Below are 21094 nucleotides of genomic sequence, written 5' to 3'. Positions count from 1 at the left end.
TACAATCCGACCAATCAGGCGTTTACAGGGGGGATGTCCCTCTGATTTTCTTGCCAATCAGCTTGAAGCTCTGTTGGGAGAATTGGTGCTAGACTTATGGTTGGGGGTCACCACAACACGAAGAACTGTATTAATGGGTCACGGCCTTAGAAAGGTTGAGAACCACTGATTTAGGATATCTGCTTGGTATAGTTCATGGATAAAGGATTTCAGTAACTAAGGAAGGCAGACTATTAGCTTAAAGATGCTTTTAAAGATGAATTCTTTTGAAATAAATTTTGGAGATATCTTTGATGTAAGATATTTTACAAGACCGAAGAACTTGGGTAAATGATCCATTCTGGTTTTTCAGATATTTTATAGTTTAGTTAGAAGATGCCACTAAAGCATTAATTGCTGTGGCTGGGTAATAACAATATATGTTTTTCGTTTTATGGGAAGTTAATGGAAAGCAAGAGCCACTTTGGTATAATGGTTAGGAGGAAAAAATTTGAAAGCAGTTCATGATGATGATGATGATGATTATGAGGAGGAGGAGAAGAAATAAGTAATGTCTAATTGTTTTACACTATTACCCTCAGGTGGCAGTGGGCCCGTTCAAGAGTTCACTGTTCCTGGTCATGTCTCCACTGCTACGATTCCCGGTCTTAAGCCTGAAGTAGATTATACCATTACTGTGTATGCTGTCACTGGGCGAGGAGACAGTCCAGCCAGTAGCAAACCTGTCAGCATAAATTACAGAATAGGTAAACCTGTTTTCTCTTTGGCTTAAAGAGATTACCAAACAGTCTATTGCATTCATTTAATCTGTTATATACTCAGAATGTTTTCTTTTTGTTCTGATCATTTGCAACTTATTGAAAATATTTGCATTTTGCTTTTATGGTACTGTATAATGAAATGTTTTGCAACAGTAAATGAAGACATGTTTTTATTTCTGGGTCTTTGATCAGATTAGTATGGTTAACAGTTATTTTAAATTTTCAAAGTTTCACAATCATTTGAAAGGATACAAAGAAATTGAAAAAGGCACCAGGAGAGATACAGACAAAGTAGAAAAGGCAACAAGTATGATAAGGGCTACTAATTTAGTAAAAAAAAATATTTTGTAAAACCAGTTGCCATGAAAGGTAGTGAGTAAGGTAACACTATAAACCAATTAAAAATATATATTTGGGAAACTTGTAGTAACTGGAATTAGGATCAACAAGATCCAATACTTATTCCAATTATCTCCTGGAGCTGCATAAAGAGATGGAGTAGGTAAAAGGAAACTAACACCATTGGATTTAGGTTAATGAAAGATCTCCAATAATTCCTACCGCATTATCCTAAGATGAATGAGTGCAATGTTAGGTGTAACTGAGATAGCAAGTACTGTACAGTCATACCTCGTCTTACAAACCTAATTGGTTCCAGGGGGAGGTTCGTAAGACGAAAGGTTCGTAAGACGAAACATTGTTTCCCATAGGAAACAATGTAAAGTCAATTAATCCGTGCAATAAAAAAAAAAAACCCGCAAAAAAACGCTGCTGCCCGGCTGTCACCTTTTAAAACAGCCTGGGGGCTTCTCAGCGACCTCCCCAACGCCGAATGCCAAACCCGAACTTCTGGGTTCGGCGTTCGGGAGGCCGCCGAGAAGCCCCCAGGCTGTTTTAAAAGGTGACAGCCGGGCGGCGGGGCTTCCCAGCAGCCTCCGAACGCGGAACGCGGAAGATCGGGTTTGGCGTTCGGCTTCGGGAGGCTGCTGGAAAGCCGCCCGGCTGTTTTAAAAGGTGACCGCTGGGCTGGGGGGCTTCCCAGCACCCCCCGAACCCCGAACCCGGAAGTTCGGCAAAAGTTCGGGGTTCGGGAGGTTGCTGGGAAGCCCCCCAGCCCGGCGGTCACCTTTTAAAACAGCCGCATGGCTTTCCAGGAGCCTCCCGAAGCCGAACGCCAAACCTGAACTTCCGCGTTCGGCGTTCGGAGGCTGCTGGAAAGCCGCGCAGCTGTTTTAAAAGGTCGCAGCCGGGCTGGGTGGCTTCCCAGCAGCCTCCCGAACCGAACCCGGGGTTCAGAAAAATTTTGCCTCTTCTTATGAACTTTTTTCGAGTTACGAACAGGCATTCAGAGGCTGCTGGGAAGCCCCGCCGCCCAGCTGTCACCTTTTAAAACACCCGGGGGGCTTCGCAGCAGCCTCCCAAATGCTGGTTCGTAACTTGAAAAAAGTTCGTAAGAAGAGGCAAAATTTTTCTGAACCCCGGGTTCGTATCACGAGTTGTTCGTAAGACGAGGGGTTCGTATCTTGAGGTACCACTGTACTAGCAATAATGTAATATTACTTGTAGCTAATATATATTTTTGCACATCAAATTACAATGCCATTAAATATAGGGAAACAAACTGTAAAAAATGAACAAAAAAGCATTAACTAAAACAAGGATGTTAATTTTATTAATTTAAAATAATGCTTAATAATAACAATACATTTTAATATGGACCTCAACTTTTGCACAGCTGCCATAAGGGATCTGAAAAAGAACTGTATGAAGGACATTTGTTTTCCATATTAGCTTTCTGCATAATCTCCAATAGTGGGGTATCCTGAATTTTTTAAATTGGTAGGAAATTTCAATTTATACAACCAGGAATTAATACAGAGTAACGCGGGGCTATGTATTCCTTTGGCTGTCAGTTTTGTTGAATAATTGCAGTAATAGTTTTGACTTCTAGTTCTCTATTTTGAAATTGCAGTCTTTCAAAACTTTTAATGGACTTACCATAATTTTATGCTTCACTGAATCTTGTTGTATTGAAATTGTGATTCTTAATCTGTTTTTTTATGCTTTGTCAAGAGGCATACTGACCAAAGGTGGAGGTGGGGGTAGAGGTGGTAGTGCTGATGATGGTAATAATAAAAACAGCATGATATTAGAATTTAAGAACATTGCAGCCTGAAGGACAAAATCTAACATTGAAAGTTAAATTTTCATGTGCAGAGGTTGATACACCATCGCAGCTACAAGTTACTGATGTTCAAGACAACAGCCTTACTGTGCAGTGGCAGCCTTCTTCCTCCCCAGTGACTGGTTATAGAGTGACAGCTACCCCTAAGGATGGCCGTAGCCCGACAAAAACTAGAGTTCTTTCTGCAGGTAAGCACAAAGGAATCATAGGAAGCAGAATGTAATCTGAGTGTTTCAATGAAAGAAAGGAAACTCTAATTTTAATTTGACTGTCTTGCAAGTATAATGTGGGATTATGATAGGCTATTATGTCTTTGTACAAGAGAAGGAAATTGTGAAGATTGGAAAGATGCTGCTAAAAATCTATGGAAAAACTGGCATCACATCATTAATACTATGCCCCTCCACCGCGCCGCGAGCCCCTGCTGCGTTGTGAGCCCCCCCCCGGCGCTGCCATGAGTGGCCTGCCTGCTCTGCCATGCAGAAGCAAAAACCTCTGGAAAATGGACAGAAGAACAAGTTAAGAACTGCTGATCCACTCCTGTCCACTCGCCGGTGTGATGGAGAGGCGAGTCGACAGAGCTGCTGTTCATGGCAGAGTGGACAGGCCACTCGTGGCAGCGCTGGGGGGCGGTGAGGGCTCATGGTGCAACAGGGGCTTGCAGAGCAGAGGAAGGGTGAGCGGATGGAGCAGCTGCTCATGGTAGAGCAGGCAGGCCACTTGTGGTGCCGGGGTGGCAGGGGCTCACGGCGTGGCGGAGGCTTGTGGCACAGTGGAGGGGTGACGACTGCTCTGTCGGCTTGCCCCTATACTGCACCACAAGCCCCTGCCACGCCACACCATGACCCACCACTCCCGCCGTATTGCTGGCCCCAGCTGCCGCTCTAGGCACCACAGCGAGATTCAGCTGCTATTCATGTGCAGCAGCTGAAATCTCATGCAGTGAGATTTGGGCAAAAGTTTTAACCGGAATCACGCTGGTTGTGCATGCATAATGCATGCATGCCAGGTAGCGATGGAGCGAGGCTACGCACTCCATTTCTGCAAATGGAATGGCATTCCTGCCATTCTGGTTAGTAGCCCATCCCTGGAAATATGACTTACTATATTTGAAACTTGGAATACCAGCAGCTGCTATCATCTATCTAAGAGTCATAAGGATTGAATTAATAGATTATAAAACTTCCCTACGCCGGAACGGATTTTGAGATGTTCTGAAACAGGAATAGTTATTGCTTACCATTTCCAAAAGAATTGCAAAAATGTAGGTCTCATTAATCATGTAATTTATATCTGATTGAAACTTCTGATGACAATTTGTTTTTAAAAACACTGAAACAATTGCCATAGATTATTTCTAGATAAAAATATTTCTACATTTACATTATCAAAATATTTGTGACAGGAATCCGTCTTTTGCTCTGAAACAGTTTCTATCCTTTCCTAGGATTATTTAGTTGTCTTTCTTCTTGATGGGCAACTGAATAGCTGAGATCATATATAAATATATTTTTATTTATTGCAGAACAAACAGAAGTCAAAATTGATGAACTACAACCTACAGTTGAGTATGTGGTTAGTGTCTATGCCCAAGGGCCAAATGGAGAAAGTGAGCCTTTGGTTGAGAAAGTTGTTACAAGTATGTAAATTTACATTTCCCACATTTCATTGTAGAACAGTGTCTACAGATACATGAATCTCTAGGGACAATTTTGAGAAAATAGCAAAAACTATTATTCTCATAGTTATGCAATGAAAAACCTCCTTTACTACATTTTTACCCACAAACTGCTTACACTAAAAATAAAACTAAAATTATAAGTATTAGAAATCATTAATTATAACAAATTATAATTGGTAAATAATTTGGAAAAGATAATCTGACTGAAGAAAATCAATTCCTTATATAAACATTTTTTATTTCTTTATTTGTCAAATTCAATATAGCTACTTACTCCAGTAGACTGGGCATTTTACAAAATAAAATACTATTTTGGCTATAGATATGTAGATTATATGTCTAACATTTTTATTCTTCTGAGGAACTTGTGAGCAGCAAATGAGTAATAAAAGAGGTCTTTGCATTATAAAATATGAAGAAATTTAAATCCTGGATTTAAAATAGTTTTTTTAACCAAACTTTTCCTTTGACACAAAATCAAATAAAATTATCTGTTTGGTATTGCTACTCATACTGAAGATGTCATCCTACAAATATATATATATATATATATATATGACAGTCTTGGTATATTCGGGTTCCTTCCCGTGTAGGATTTAGAAATTTCTGGCAACGTTTCGTCGAGGTCCCACTCGTCATCTTCAGGCTGGTGCTTCTGTCCTTGTTCTAGGGCGAACAAGATAGGTTCGCCCTAGAACAAGGACAGAAGCACCAGCCTGAAGATAACGAGTGGGACCTCGTCGAAACGTCACCAGAAATGTCTAAATCCTACACGGGAAGGAACCTGAATATACCAAGACTGTCATACCTGTACCCGTGAAAATCTACGAAAACAAATATATAAATATATGTAGCCTGAAGATGACGAGTGGGACCTCGTCGAAACATCGCCAGAAATGTCTAAATCCTACATGGGAAGGAACCCGAATCGAGATAGAAAAACATCCCCAAAATATGAACAAGCGGGATGATACCTCCCACTTACCAGACATCTGGAAACCAGCCCTCAAACGTATCCCAGCCATAGAAACCAGACTCAGAACACACATTGTAAAACAATCAAGTAGCCTGCAAGTTCCAACTACTCAGGATATCACGCCTAATCTACAACCATTAACTAATCAGCATACATCAGCTACATCAACGACCCCAATTGTTACCCCACTGACTCACCAGGAAGTTTCTACACAGCAGGCAATTGATGAGCCATCAAATCACACCCAGCCACCAGTATTTATAGAAGGAAGGCAGCTCAGGTCTCGCAGTGTTCGCCTGAGAACAAGGACAGAAACACCAGCCTGAAGATGACGAGTGAGACCTCGTCGAAACGTCGCCAGAAATTTCCAAATCCTACACAGGAAGAAACCCGAATATACCAAGACCGTCATACCTGTACCCGTGAAAATCTACGAAAACACACACACACACACACACACACACACATATATATATAAATAAAATGTTTTTAGCTGGAATTTTTTTAAATTAAGGGAGACTAGGATGGTCCCATTTCGGCCTTGTTCTGGCCTCATCAGCTAGCCACACCCTTCCTTACTGAGCAGTAGCAATAGGCTGCAGTCTTATTCTCACCTAAGTGGAAGTAAGCCCACTGAACAAAAGGAAACTTCTGTTCAAGGTAACCGTAAGATCACCATTTAATTATCTATAATGTTATAAGAGTCTTTATGTGGTACTTCAGGCAGGAAAAAAAATAAATTCTATTTCTTGATCTGCAAAAGCAAAAATGCTTTGCATGCTTATAACAAGAGCGCTTTGTGCTACCCCAAATCTGCTTTGCATCCTCCTCTGCTTAACCTTTCACCATTAATTTGCCTAACAGACATTGACCGTCCTAAAGGACTGGCATTCACTGCAGTGGATGTCGATTCCATCAAAATTGCTTGGGAAAGCCCACAAGGGCAAGTCACCGGATACAGGGTGACCTATTCAACCCCTGAGGATGGAATCCAGGAACTATTCCCTGCTCCAGATGGTGAAGACGACACTGCGGAACTGCATGGCCTCAGGCCAGGTTCTGAATATACTGTTTACATTGTTGCCTTGCACAATGACTTGAAAAGCCTACCTTTGATTGGGACCCAGAACACAGGTACACATGAAATAATGTCACCTGGTGGTCATGATACTTGTTCCTTCTTGTGAAGGAATCCAGTTGCAATTAATTATCTATGAAGTGCTTGGGATATGCAGTGCTGAGGTATGGGATCAAAGCAACATCAATGGGAAATTATAAGAGATTAATAGAATCAAAACATACTGTGCAACATTGGAGACCTGGAATGCGCAAACAAAAGAAAATGTTTTCGTGTCAGATTATTATTTTTTGAACCCAAAGATAGATGCTGTTCTTTCTCTCAGTTTGCAGCTTCCCTCTTTCTGTAGCTGATATAATAACTCAGATATTATATATCTACATGTAATATATGTGTGTATATATAATAATATATTTCAGCTATAGTATTGATTTGAGAGGCCATAGGTGGCACAACAAGGTTTAGATCAGGATTTCTGACATTTGTGTGAACATTTTGTTTTAATCTTTAAGTAGGAATTTTCTCTGGCTCAAATTCTTATCACAATAATTGAGAAAGGATTCTTGTATTTCCTCTTTTTAAATCAGATGTTATAAAACAGAACTATGTAATTGTTTTGAAATAGTGGATATATTTGGAATTTTGAAAACATTTTGCCATGTTCTCCCAAAATAGCTATCACTGTGAATTTTGTCTAATCATAACATTATGATATGGTGACTGACCAGTCTCAAAACATTCATTTCCCAGGAAGAAAATGGGTGGTTTGCTTTGCACCTTCATATTTAGTCTACTACCCCTACTATGCCAATTTATCTTGTCAGTTTTGAAACATGTATATGGCCATGTGCAGATTAAATTATGTTGTAACGGCTCACTTGTTATTTTGCATTGTGGGACAATGTTTTATTATTGCAAAAGAGATGCCCGTATTTTTGAAATTTTCTGCCCTATATTCAATAGGAAAGATAGTTTAGGCTAGTTTTCTAGCTTTCATTTATAATGCATGAAAACTTTCAAAAAGCTGTTGTAACTGTAACATAAAATGAAAATACTGAATTGATAGTACTTAAAGGATTTAGATGGATTTTTTTTTTACTAAATCTGCACTTCTATTCTACTAGTTTTTCTCATAATTCCTATCATCCTTTTCCTCCCACTTAGGACTGTAACTTGTTGCTTGTATCCTAAGATTTTTATTAATATTGATTGTTTCTTCATTGCTTATTTGACCCCTATGACAATCATTAAGTGTTGTACCACATGATTCTTGACAAACGTATCTTTTTCTTTTATGTACGCTGAGAGCATATGCACCAAGACAAATTCCTTGTGTGTCCAATTACACTTGGCCGATAAAATTCTATTCTATTCTATTCTATTCTAAATTTAACAGCAATCCCACCTCCTATGAACCTGAAATTTATTCAGGTGGCTCCAACAAGTCTAATGCTAACCTGGACTGCACCAAATGTAAAGCTTACTGGATATCGAGTGAGAGTAAATCCCAAGGAAAAGAATGGCCCAATGAAAGAAATTAACCTTGCTCCAGATAGCACATCTGCTGTTATCTCTGGACTAATGGTAATACTTTTTTATTATTGTTGGTTAGATGTGCTTGTTTTGCAGCAATTTAAAATATAGCGGGAGAAAAATATAACTTATATACAGTTTTATTTAGTATTTATAAAATCAATTGGACTTCAAAGTCCAAGATTTAGAACACATAAATGAAACATTAACATATTTCATCTTTGTTTTTCTTCATAATTAACATTAATCTTTTAAGGAAAATATTATGCATCTTTTAAGAGTAGTATAAATACATTCACATATGTAGCAGGTTGTATAAGGTAATTATCCGAGCCTTAGACTTTTTTCTCTTTGTAGAGCATCTAAGATACCAAAGGAGAAATAAGAATAGGTACTAGTATAGTAAAATAGGATTTCCTTTTCCTATTCTTCTCCATTTCAGGCCTTTCCCATAATTTTAAAATCTTCAAAGCAACATTTGAAGACCAAGAGACTGCAGTAGGAGAGAAAGTGTTGTCTCCCCTCCTAATCCATTAATAGAAACCATATCAATGTTAGGTTTGGATATTAATGTTTGGGCTGATGGAGCAGAAGAAGAGAACCATTTGGTTGGGGGGGGGAATCCTCATCCCACTTTAGACATGAATACAGCAGATACACAGTATCTGAGGTTATTTGGAACTGAGGTTACTTACTAAAATGGCATGTGTGACAGCTTCTTTGAAGAATTTATTTATTTATAAATTTATTTATTCGACTTCTATGCCGCCCAATCCCAAAGGACTCAGGGCGGCTTACAACAGCGGTACAAATATAAGAATAAATGCAAATTTCCTAACTTTATGTTTTTTTTTTTTAATGTCCAGGTGGCAACTAAATACGAAGTTAGTATCTATGCTCTGAAAGACTCTTTGACCAGCAGACCTACCCAAGGTGTAGTTAATACTCTGGAAAGTAAGTGATCCCACATATTCTTTTTTTGGGGGTATAAATTTTTTATTGTTTTTCACACCTCACAGAGATTCCAATTTACATACCTCAAATTAAAATAAAATACAATATAATATCAGATGCCAAATTCTTAGTCAAAATTAATCAATTTTTTCTAATTATTTATCCAATTTATTCTGATATATATCATCCATCCTGTACTACCTCCTTTCCATATACTATCATTCGGATTTGGAGTATTGTTCTTTGCCTTCATTTGCATTTAAAGTGCTATAGATATCTAGATTTCTCTTGGCTATTTGCTGTTTTTCATAACTATGCCATTGTGCTTCAGTCCATTTCTAGCCTTCTTATTAAACTCATTCCTGCTTTTATTTTTTTTAAAAAAACCCTCATTTTATCGTAGCTGCCCTTAACAAAAGAAATATCCAAATTTACTCTTTAAAACCCAGGAAGGAAAGAAAAAAAGAAACACTATTCATATCGTATCTTAATCTAATTATAACAATGTCAATATACATTATACATAGGAGGAAGGGTTGTTGTTAGAAATTTTAAGATGTATTTCCTACTCAATTCATTTCTTTCATTTCTTTCATTATATCAGTATATCATTTCTGCTTTAACAAATCAAAATCAATATAAATCATATTGTTCCATTATTTTTGCGAAAAGTATCTTCCATTAGAAAAGCCAGTGTATTAATATTCTTCCCTAATCTAGATATCTTCCATTGCCATTCTTGGTGTGATAGTCTTTCCTAATCTATAAATTCTACTGCCAATCCCAGTGTAATTATCTTCCCTAATCTATGTGTCACTGTCATATCAGTGCAATAGTCTTCCCTATTCTAATTACTTTCACTGCTAAATGCATTGCAATAATCTTCCCTAATCTATATATTTCCCCAAATCTATATATTTTCCCTAATTCTATATATTTTCCACTATCGAACTCAGTGATAATCTTCCCTAATCTATTCAATTTAGCTCTTCCTTGTTTCATCTATCTTTCCCTAAGATATCTAACATAATTAATACTAATTATTATCCCATATTGATCTTACTCCTGATATTGTATCTCTCTTACCCTTTCTTTTCCCCCTTCCTCCTATTTTATTTATCACCATAAATCAGATAATCAATTCATAATTCAATCAATCAGAAGAAAAAGAAAAAAGAACGAAAGAGAAAAGAAAAAAAATCAAAATAATAATAATTCAGAAATAATCATAATTATTTTCAATTATCTCATCCATATTAAGCACAATAATCATAACTATTTTCAATTTTCTCATTCATAAACCATTAAATTTTCTCCCCTTGCACAGTTCTTCTATTTTAACATTTTATATCTCTTGCTTATATATTTGTATATTTGTATAATATATATATATTATATATTATTTTAATCTTATTGGAGTTTATTATTGGAGATATATATATATATATATATATATATATATATATATATATATATTCCAATAATAAACTCCAATAAGATTAAAATATTAATAATTCCAATTCATTATGTATACTCATTTCTTTTTATAATTTATAACTTTGTAAAAAAAAATTAAAAAAGAAAAAAACCTATCCTCTTCCTCTTCTTTATGGTACTGGTAATTTTTAGTATCTTCTGGATTTTCTTAAAAGTGTTTAATTTTGAATTATATTGTCCATTGTATTTTCAATCAAATCAAGCAGTCCAATCAGATCAAATCAAGTCAAATCAGTTCAGTCATTTTCTTCCTTCCATGCAATAGCTGATCTACCTTCTCATAGCCAGTCAGTATGAAAGTCAAATGCCAAAATCTTTAACCGAATAGCAAGCTGCTATATTTACTCCGGCCACACAATGGCGCTAGATAACAAATTTTCCAGGTCTTTTCTGGATAGCTCTTTACCAACTATTTCCAGTTTTGGTGTCTTCTCCTTCCGGTATTTTACGTATTTGTATTTGTATTTATTAGATTTGTATGCCGCCCCTCTCCGAAGACTCGGGGCGGCTAACAACAATATAAAAAGACAATGTAAACAAATCTAATATTAAAAATAATATTAAAAACCCCAATTTAAATAACCACTCATACATACAAGCATACCATGTATAAATTCTATAAGCCTAGGGGGAAGGGAAATTTCAATTCCCCCATGCCTGTCTCTTTGTTTACATAAAAAAAAGGAAAATATAGCTTTCACAACATGGATTCAAGGTTCCAGATTCCAAAAGGCAAGTTTAAAATAAAACCAATTAGATAGCTAAAAAAAATCCAACAATGGGCAATTCGCTACTTTTCAAAGTTTTCGCTGAAATGCCACCTTGCACAGATAGCTGCTTTCTTCAATCTCTGGCTGTTTTAGCTCCATCCAGCAACCAATCGCAAAACAAAAGTCCAAAATCCCTTTTAGGCACTCTCATCTTACAATCAGTGAGAGGAAATCCCTCCTTTTCTCTGTAAGCAACTCCTCCAACTCTCTTTCCAGATGTTATCATTTGGCTTCCATCCTGGCTCACGTTGTCTCCACAGCTGTGTCAGCTCAGGCATGGTTGCTTGTCCAGCTTCACCACAGCCAGTGCAAGACAGGCCAGTTTGCCTGGCGGGGCATGCCGGCCACTGCCAGGCCACTGGCAGCGCCCCTACAGGAGAGATCTGGTCTGGTCCAAAAGGACCAGAACCCCCGGGCAATGGTAATTCGGGGCCATTCCCAAGGGAGAGGAATGGCATCGCTGCTGCGGCCATCAGACCCAGCCCATTCCCCTGTGATCCCACAAATTCAAAATTGCCATAAATCACTGAGCTGAAAGGCAAAACACTGTGTCTTTTAAGTCAGAAGTAAAAAAGAAAGAAGCATTATCAAAATACATACAGACATTTTTCATCTATGACATTCAGTAAAGTTAAAATTCAAGAAAGATAAAGGAAATGCCACTTCATAAAGCACATGTAGTAAATTACTACAAGATTTAATGTGATCAGCATTGAAGATGTTAAAAGGGAATTCGACAAATAAATGAGGCCCCTATACGTTTATCAATGGCTAAGGGAGTAGGTGGTGCATTATCTTGGGATTCAGAGACAATGAAATATAGTCATGTAGGGATCTTGGTGTGATATGATTGTTCTCATATTCTTCTATTGGCTTCTATGTAGTCATTTTTAATGCACTTTGAGACAGTGGACAAGGAGCTAGACTTTTGCTGACCCAATAAGACTACTGTTACATTCTTGTGGAATTGCCAAGAATTTTTTTTTCTTAATGTTCCTAAATAGCTATCACAGTTACTTCTTTCCTTCTTAGCCAATTTCAGTCACTGTGAATAGGAAAGGAGAGATCCAGCTCTCAACTCCTGTTGTGTTGTGCACAGTTGTGCTCATAAGTTTACATACCCTGGCAGAATTTATGATTTCCTGGCCATTTTTCAGAGAATATGAATGATAACTCGAAAACCTCTCATGGTTAGGATTAGGCTGAAGCCATTTATTATCATTTAACTGTGTTTATTCTTTTGCAATCATAACAACAGAAACTACCCAAATGACCCTAATCAATAGTTTACATACCCTGGTGATTTTGGCCTGATAGCATGCACACAGGTTGACACAAAGGGCTATTAAAATGGCTATTAAAGGTAACCATCCTCACGTGTAATCTGTTTGCATGTAATCAGTGTGTGTATATAAAGTCAGGGTGGCGCAGCAGGTAGAGTGCTGTACTGCAGGCCACTGAAGCTGACTGTAGATCTGTAGGTCAGCGGTTCAAATCTCACAACTGGCTCAAGGTTGACTCAGCCTTCCATCCTTCCGAGGTGGGTAAAATGAGGACCCAGATTGTGGGGGCAATATGCTGGCTCTGTTAAAAAGTGCTATTGCTAACATGTTGTAAGCCGCCCTGAGTCTAAGGAGAAGGGTGGCATAAAAATTGAATAAATAAATAAATAAATAAATAAATAAATTTAAAAAAAAAAAAGGCCAATGAGTTTCTGGTCTCCTGACAGACCTTTGCATCCTCCACCCAGTGCTGCACTGATGTGTCTGGATTCTGAGTCACGAAGAAAGCAAAAGAATTGTCAAAGGATCTGTGGGAAAAGGTAGTTTAACTGTATAAAATAGGAAATGGATATAAAAATATATCCAAGGAATTGAGAATGCCAATCAGCAATGTTTAAACTCTAATCAAGAAATGGAAGATAATGGCTTCTGTTGAAACCAAACCAACTGCCAGGAAAATTGTTCAGGATGCAAAAAAAAACCCACAAAAATTTCAAGTGAAATACAGGACACTCTGAAAATATGTGGTGTGGCTGCTGCAAGATGCACAATAAGGAGGCACTTGAAGAAAAACGGGCTGCATGTTCGAGTTGCCAGAAGAAATCCATTAGTAGGCAAATGCCACAAAGTATCCTGCTTACAGTACACTAAACAGCACAGAGACAAACCTCAAACTCTCTGGCACAAAGTCATTTGGAGTTATGACTCCAAAATTGAGCTTTTTGGCCACAACCATAATACTACATTGGGTGGGTCGCTGATGTTTTGGGCTACAAAGGCACAAGACAATAGGTCAGAATTGATGGCACGATGAATGCAGGAAGTTGTCAAAAGATACTGGAGGACAATTCGCATGGGATGTACTTGGACATTCCAACATGACCGTGATCCTGAACACAAGGCCAAGTTGAACTGTCATTGGCTGCAGCAGAATAAAGTGAAGGTTCTGGGATGGCCATCTCAGTCTCCTGACCTCAATATCATTGAGCCACCCTGGGGAGATCTTAAATGTGCAAGTCAGCCCAAGAATTTACAGGACCTGGAGACTTTTTGCCAGAAAGAATGGGCAGCCTTCCCATCTGAGAGGGTAAAGAGCCTCATCCACACATACCACAAAAGACTTCAAACTGTCATTGATGTTAAAAGGGGCAATGCATAATATTAAGAACTGGGGTATGTAAACTTGTGATCAGGGTAATATGGATAGTTTCTGTTATCATTACAATTGAAAACAAGTAAACACAATTGATTGATAATAAATGGCTTCAGCCAAACACTAACCATGAATGAAAGGAAGGTTTTCATATTCTCTGAAACATGGGCAGGAAATCATAAATTCTGTAAACTTATGAGCACAACTGTAACATCTAATGAAGCTACTGGCTGAGATGATTTGAGGTGAGGTATAATCAATATGCAGATGATACCTAGATATAGATCACCACCAAGACTGGTTTTTGTTATTTATTTCTCTTGGGAACAAGATTCTTTGGTATTAGATGAGATAGCACTGCCTCAGACAGACTTTGCATTCAATCTGGGGGTCCCCTCAGACTTGCAGCTTCTTTTTGAAAAGCAGATGGCAGCTTTAACAGGGTCTTCGCACATCTTCAGAAATGGGGTGCCAGTTGTGCCCCATTCCTGATCTGGGGAAGTTTGTTCAGTCACTTTGTTACTTGTTACCTCCCAATAGTTTGAATAATTGTTTATGAACTCTGCATGGGGTTGTCTTAAGCATTTCAGGTTGATATAAAATTCAGCTGCACAATTAGTTAATGATACCTGTTACACAATACATGTAACAGCACTAATTTGGGAGCTACTCCTTTGTGTTTCCAGATGCAATTCAAGGTGCTGATTGTCACCTTTAAATCACTACATGGCTTGGGATCCAGTTCTCAAATGATCGTCTTCTCCCAGTAGTTTCTACTTATTCAATTTGGGGATTGGGGATGATGTTAGTTGATGGAGACCAGGAGGGTGAGGGGAGTGCCCTTGCCTTTTGAAACATTCTTCGTTCGATGCCCAGGATGGCCACAACCTTATTAGCCTTTCATAAGCTTTCAGGACCTGCCTATGTGTCTAAGCCTAGGAACCTGCAAATGTTATGATTGAATAAGAACCATTACATGGTTGCACTGCTAATTTTTATGTAACATAATTTTTAATTAGCCCTACATATACCATATTTTTCAAACTATAAGATGCACCTTTCCTACCCCCTAAAAGAGAGTGAAAATGTTGGTGTTTCTTATACACTGAATACAGCCATCTTTGGCCTCCTGAAGCCCTGCCCCCACATCCTATTTTTGCAATAAAATGTTTTTTGGAAGGATAAAAACTTTTTTTCTTACTTACCTCTTCAAAATCATGGTGTGTTTTATAGTCTGAAAAATATGGTAATTTGTAACTGATTTATGTTTTTATCGATTTAATTATTATGATGCTGTTCATCACCCAGAATCAATTAGATCGAACATAGATCAGTAATGGCAAACCTATGGCATAAGTGCCACAGGTGGCATGTGGAGTCATATCTGCTGGTACGCGAGCCATTGCCCTAGCTCAGCTCCAACATCCATGTGTGTGCCGGCCAGCTGATTTTTGGCTCACACAGAGTCTCTGGGAGGGCATTTTTGGCTTCCAAAGAGCCTCCGGGGGGATGGGGAAGGGCATTTTCACCCTCCCCTGGCTCCAGGAAAGCATTTGGAGCTTGGGGAGGGCAAGACACTAGCCTACTGAACTCATCAGGAGTTGGGAAATAGGCCATTTCTGGCCTCCGGGAGGGTGGGGAAAACTGTTTTTACCATCCCCAGGCATTGAATTATGGGTGTGGACACTCACGCATGCACGATAGCGCAGGCCCACACTCTTTTGGCACCCAAGGAAAAAAAAGGTTCACCATCACTGACCTAGAGTCTGTTTATTGAGTATTGAATCTATTAATTGAGATCAGCAATTATATAAAACAAATCAGTCAGTCTCTGGGCTGTAGGCTACAATTTATTTTAATGTATTTTTCTGTGAAATTTTTAAGCTCAGTGTGACCTTTATATTAATGCTGGACATTCCACCTTTTTGGTGCAGATATTAGTGCTCCTCGTAGGGCTCGTGTCACAGATGTCACAGAGCGAACCATCACAATTACCTGGCGTACCAAGACAGAGGCAATCACGGGTTTCCAGATAGATGCCATCCCTGCAGGTGGTCAGAATCCAATTCAAAGAACAATTAGTCCTGATGTTAGAACCTACACCATTACTGGTATGTGAGCATCATTTCTAAACCCTGAAAAGTTCTATAATAAATAACTTTGCAGGAAGGAAGAGTATTGTTAAAGGATATCTTGCAGAATAAAACCAAACCAAACTCCAACAACTTTCTAGCACTTAAACTTTAAATAGGATATTTTGTCCATTTTTATTACCATGTTTAGAACAGTATAAGCAGCTGGGCAGCTCCAAGGAAAATTCAGAAAATGCTAATTTTGCTACAGCTGAAGGACCAAGCTTTGTATGGTTTCAGTTTTTTAAATTCATCCACTGAGATCATTTCTTCAGAGCTCACTATCTTTGTGAGTTGCAAATATTAAGTCACATTTCCTATGAGAGTTTAATAAATAATCCTTCCCATTGCATCACTATGCAGTAGATAGGAGAAAAACAATCATTGGTGAAATTTTCTTTTGTGTGTGACTTGTAAAGACCCAAAGCAGTTTGGCTCCCCTTTGGGATCTCTTGTCTTTTGTGATTGTGGAAATGCTGGTTTTAGAACTTCCCTGCCTGTTCATTTCTTTCCTGCCATCGTATTTTCTGCCCTTGGGCCCCTGATGATCATTATAATTTAGCTTGATTTTCGATTCCTTTAGTTTCCATATGGCCCTTACAATTATGTTTATTTACTTTTTGCAAAATGATTTCATAATTGTACATGGATTTGAAGACTATAATGCAGTCAATCTATAATACAGTCAAAAGAAAGCAACAGAGGTTATCCCAGTTTTTCTACCTAGACTTGTGAACTGAATTTCTTTAACTCTTTGCTTCTTGTTTTTAATGAACGTTGGCATATAGCAGGGGTGTCAAACTCACGTTGTCACAATGGCATCATGTGATGTATTGGGACTTTTCCCCTTTTCGCTAAACCAAATATGGGTGGGGCACATCTGGCCTGCGGATTGCAAGTTTGACACCCCTGGCATATAGGCTTCCTCCAATCAGAACATTATATGAGCACCATTGATTTATTTTTAATGCTTTATTTTAATTTATAGGCTTGCAACCTGGCACTGACTACAAGATTTTTATCTATGCACTGAATGAGAATGCTCGGAGCTCCCCAGCAGAACTTGATGCTTCCACTGGTAAATGATATTGAGTAAAAATTCCTATGAGCTGAATATAGGTTTTTGTTCTTGTTCTTTACAATTCTTTGTGACTGTTTTTTGTCTCCACTCACCTTCTGAGAATGAAAAGAAAATATGACAGTGATTGAAATACATGGAAATTGCAATAACTAATGTTTTTTAAAATGGTTTTGCTCCTTAGCCATTGACGCACCTTCCAATCTGCGCTTCCTCACAACTACAAGCAACTCTTTGTTGATCAGTTGGCAGTCACCACGGGCTAAGATCACAGGCTACATAATCAAATATGAGCAAATTGGCGGCCCAGCTCGGGAGCTACTTCCTCGTCCTCATCCTGGTATTACTGAGGCCACTATCACAGGTATGAACTTTTCATAATAAAGCTCATTGACTTTGCACTGGAACATTAAATGGTATAGAGGAAAGGTAATTTGGCAGCATTTAGCATCTGCAGTCATAGGGAATAACAATGAACCTTTGAAATTGCTATTAGCTGCTGGAGTACAAGGAATAGCAATAGTTCCTTGGTTTTACAGGCAAGATTTTCTCAGCTGCACTTTAAGATTGTGAGGATTGAACTTGTAATCATTTTGCTTCAAAATATTGTGAAGAAGCATTTTAAAAATCTAGTCAAATTGTAACTGGTACTGGATATTATGTAGTAACAATACATTATTGGGAAATGAAGTAAGGCATTGCTTTTCAAAACTAGAACATGTTCTCTATCTCGTGACTTAATGATTTTTAAAGGCTAATGTAGATTTTGATCCCATCCTAACATGTTTTCCATTAATAACTAATCCTTCTTGTCTTAAATCTGAAATAGAATAGTCCACTTATTGCATGATAAGCTACAATGTATCCTGGGGATTGAAGGCAGATGGGAATTTGGTTTTTTTAATGATTTGTAATAGCACTTATAATGCTATAACATTATAACACCAACATATTTTTTTTAAATATAACATATTACACAAAAGTAATAAAAGATAAAGCAATAAAGCCACAGAAACAGATAAAATCCTCATAAACTTATAGTTTGATTATTAAAAACTGAGCAGGCTTTTTGCGTTTCTGAACATCCTGAATCCAGAACTGGCTGCAGTGTCCTTTTGAATTTTTCTTCCATCAGATCTGGAGCCTGGGAGAGAATATATCATTTATATAACGGCTTTCAAGAATAATCAGAAGAGTGAACCATTGATTGGAAGGAAAAAAACAGGTAAAATTAGCTTAGATTTCATTCCTGTATCTTCAAATAAATCCTATGCAATTCAGTGAAAAATATTTTTTGAGTAAACATATGTAGCATTGCATGGTCAAATCAATCTCAAAAGAAAAGCCAAAAAGCACTTACTTTTGAATTTATGATAATTTTAATATGAGACAGTTAATTGTATAGTATTCTTATCATTTCATTGGTCACTGTCAATTACATATTTGAAGACAAATGAGTATACTTTTGTAACTTACATAAACATTGTTTATGACCTTTCATGTTAATTTATGCAAAATATAATAGAATTCTAGTTTATTATCATTTCAAGGATTTAGTTAATCTTTCTTGCTGCTGAATTTTCTATGAAAATGATTGAATTAAAGTGCTGTCTAAACTCTGAATTTGGCATAAGGTAAGATATATGTATTCCAAATAAACTGATTTAGTTCACTTCAAATATTCACATATTGTTGGATACGTTTCTCCATCCCCTGATGCAAGATGAAGGACTTTTGTTGCTAAAATCTCAAAAATATACTATTGCACCCCAAATTGGCTTCAAAATCAACTTTTCTTACTATGACATCAAAAACCTGAGAATGATTTTTATTTATTAAAAAAACCTATTTAAAACTATTTTAAAATTTGACTCCTCCCCCATACTAATTTATTCAGAATGAAAATTATCTCTGCTCAAGAGTATTTAATTCCAGATTAATTGAGAATTTTATATTATATTATTGAATTAGATTTCAGCTACAGTTTAATACTTCCTTATTTCCATTGACTCAGTAAAATAAAAAAGGGGATAATTTGATTTGAATGATTGCTTCCAGTAGCTTAAAAATCTTTCTCGCTCCTTCTCCCTATTTCATTATTTTTAGTACTTTCATTAGGTCTAAATCAGCTACTTTATATTTTATGAAAAATAATGATTTATAACAAAAACATTAACCCATGTTTCATGAAACTATGCATTTATTGGTGAAAGAAAACTGTTGTTTTATATATGATCTCATAACCAAAGGGCAGAAATAGATCCATAAAAATCTTGTGAATAATTTGCTGGGTCTCTAGTTGAAACTGTAGGTTCAGTGTTGAAGCATAGATGGGAATCCAAGGATTGACATTTTAGGAGAACTAATTTTGTAAATACAGTGGTACCTCTACTTAAGAACTTTCTAGATAAGAACCGGGTGTTCAATTTTTTTTTGCCTCTTCTTGAGAACCATTTTCTACTTAAGAACCTGAGCCTGTCACAAAGGCCCAGCCAGTTTCCTGCCATTCCCCCTTTAATCCTGGCAATCTTGGGCTTTTCTGGGCTGCGAGAGGAGTCTTTCGGTGGTGCTTAACGAGGCTTTGCAGTCCAGAGCGAACAGAGTATTTTCCTTTCTCTGGGTGCTTGGAGTGGAAATAAACCACTTCGCTGTGGTGACTCCCTCGCACTGCCTCCCACACACCCAGTGCGAGGTTACCTCCTGGAGCGTCTGGGCACAGAAAGGCAAAAGGGGGCACTTCACCCCAGCCGAATCAATTCGGCTTCATAGAAACATAGAAACATAGAAGTCTGACGGCAGAAAAAGACCTCATGGTCCATCTAGTCTGCCCTTATACTGTTTTCTGTATTTTATCTTAGGATGGATATATGTTTATCCCAGGCATGTTTAAATTCAGTTACTGTGGATTTATCTACCACGTCTGCTGGAAGTTTGTTCCAAGGATCCACTACTCTTTCAGTAAAATAATATTTTCTCATGTTGCTTTTGATCTTTTCCCCCAGCTAACTTCAGATTGTGTCCCCTTGTTCTTGTGTTCACTTTCCTATTAAAAACACTTCCCTCCTGGACCTTATTTGACCTTTTAACATATTTAAATGTTTCGATCATGTCCCCCCTTTTCCTTCAGTCCTCCAGACTATACAGATTGAGTTCATGAAGTCTTTCCTGATACGTTTTATGCTTAAGACCTTCCACCATTCTTGTAGCCCGTCTTTGGACCCATTCAATTTTGTCAATATCTTTTTGTAGGTGAGGTCTCCAGAACTGAACACAGTATTCCAAATGTGGTCTCACCAGTGGTCTATTTGGCGGGATCATAATCTCCCTCTTCCTGCTTGTTATACCTCTAGCTATGCAGCCAAGCATCCTACTTGCTTTCCCTACCGCCTGACTGCACTGTTCACCCATTTTGAGACTGTCAGAAATCACTACCCCTAAATCCTTTTCTTCTGAAGTTTTTGCTAACACAGAACTGCCAATGCAATACTCAGATTGAGGATTCCTTTTCCCCAAGTGCATTATTTTACATTTGGAAACATTAAACTGCAGTTTCCATTGCTTTGACCATTTATCTAGTAAAGCTAAATCATTTACCATATTACAGACGCCTCCAGGAATATCAACCCTATTGCACACTTTAGAGTCATCAGCAAATAGGCAAACCTTCCCTACCAAACCTTCCCCTATGTCACTCACAAACATATTAAAAAGAATAGAACTCAGAACAGAACCTTGTGGCACACCGCTTGTAACCTGTTTCTGCTCAGAATACGCACCATTAACAATAACTCTCT

The 21094-nt window shown here is 37.8% G+C and overlaps 1 protein-coding gene across 4 annotated transcripts in view; it reads left to right on the top strand.

Moving 5' to 3' along the window:
• FN1 (fibronectin 1) overlaps nt 1-21094 on the top strand; it is a 175640-nt gene that overhangs the window by 121875 nt on the left and 32671 nt on the right. For 2 of the 4 annotated variants that reach the window (XM_070732223.1, XM_070732224.1), the window contains exons 30-39: nt 582-746; nt 2979-3134; nt 4472-4585; nt 6468-6737; nt 8078-8265; nt 9081-9168; nt 16025-16201; nt 17211-17300; nt 17485-17664; nt 18436-18525. In XM_070732223.1, coding sequence (XP_070588324.1) covers nt 582-746; nt 2979-3134; nt 4472-4585; nt 6468-6737; nt 8078-8265; nt 9081-9168; nt 16025-16201; nt 17211-17300; nt 17485-17664; nt 18436-18525 — 1518 coding nt within the window. The remainder of the gene's footprint in view (nt 1-581; nt 747-2978; nt 3135-4471; nt 4586-6467; nt 6738-8077; nt 8266-9080; nt 9169-16024; nt 16202-17210; nt 17301-17484; nt 17665-18435; nt 18526-21094) is intronic. The other 2 variants (XM_070732226.1, XM_070732225.1) reach the window with 1 other exon arrangement.

The sequence above is a fragment of the Erythrolamprus reginae genome, chromosome 1, assembly GCF_031021105.1.
Source record: "Erythrolamprus reginae isolate rEryReg1 chromosome 1, rEryReg1.hap1, whole genome shotgun sequence".
In the NCBI taxonomy this organism is placed as follows: domain Eukaryota; kingdom Metazoa; phylum Chordata; class Lepidosauria; order Squamata; family Dipsadidae; genus Erythrolamprus; species Erythrolamprus reginae.
Note: the sequence above shows the minus strand (reverse complement) of the source record. Positions and strands in the feature narration are given on the sequence as shown.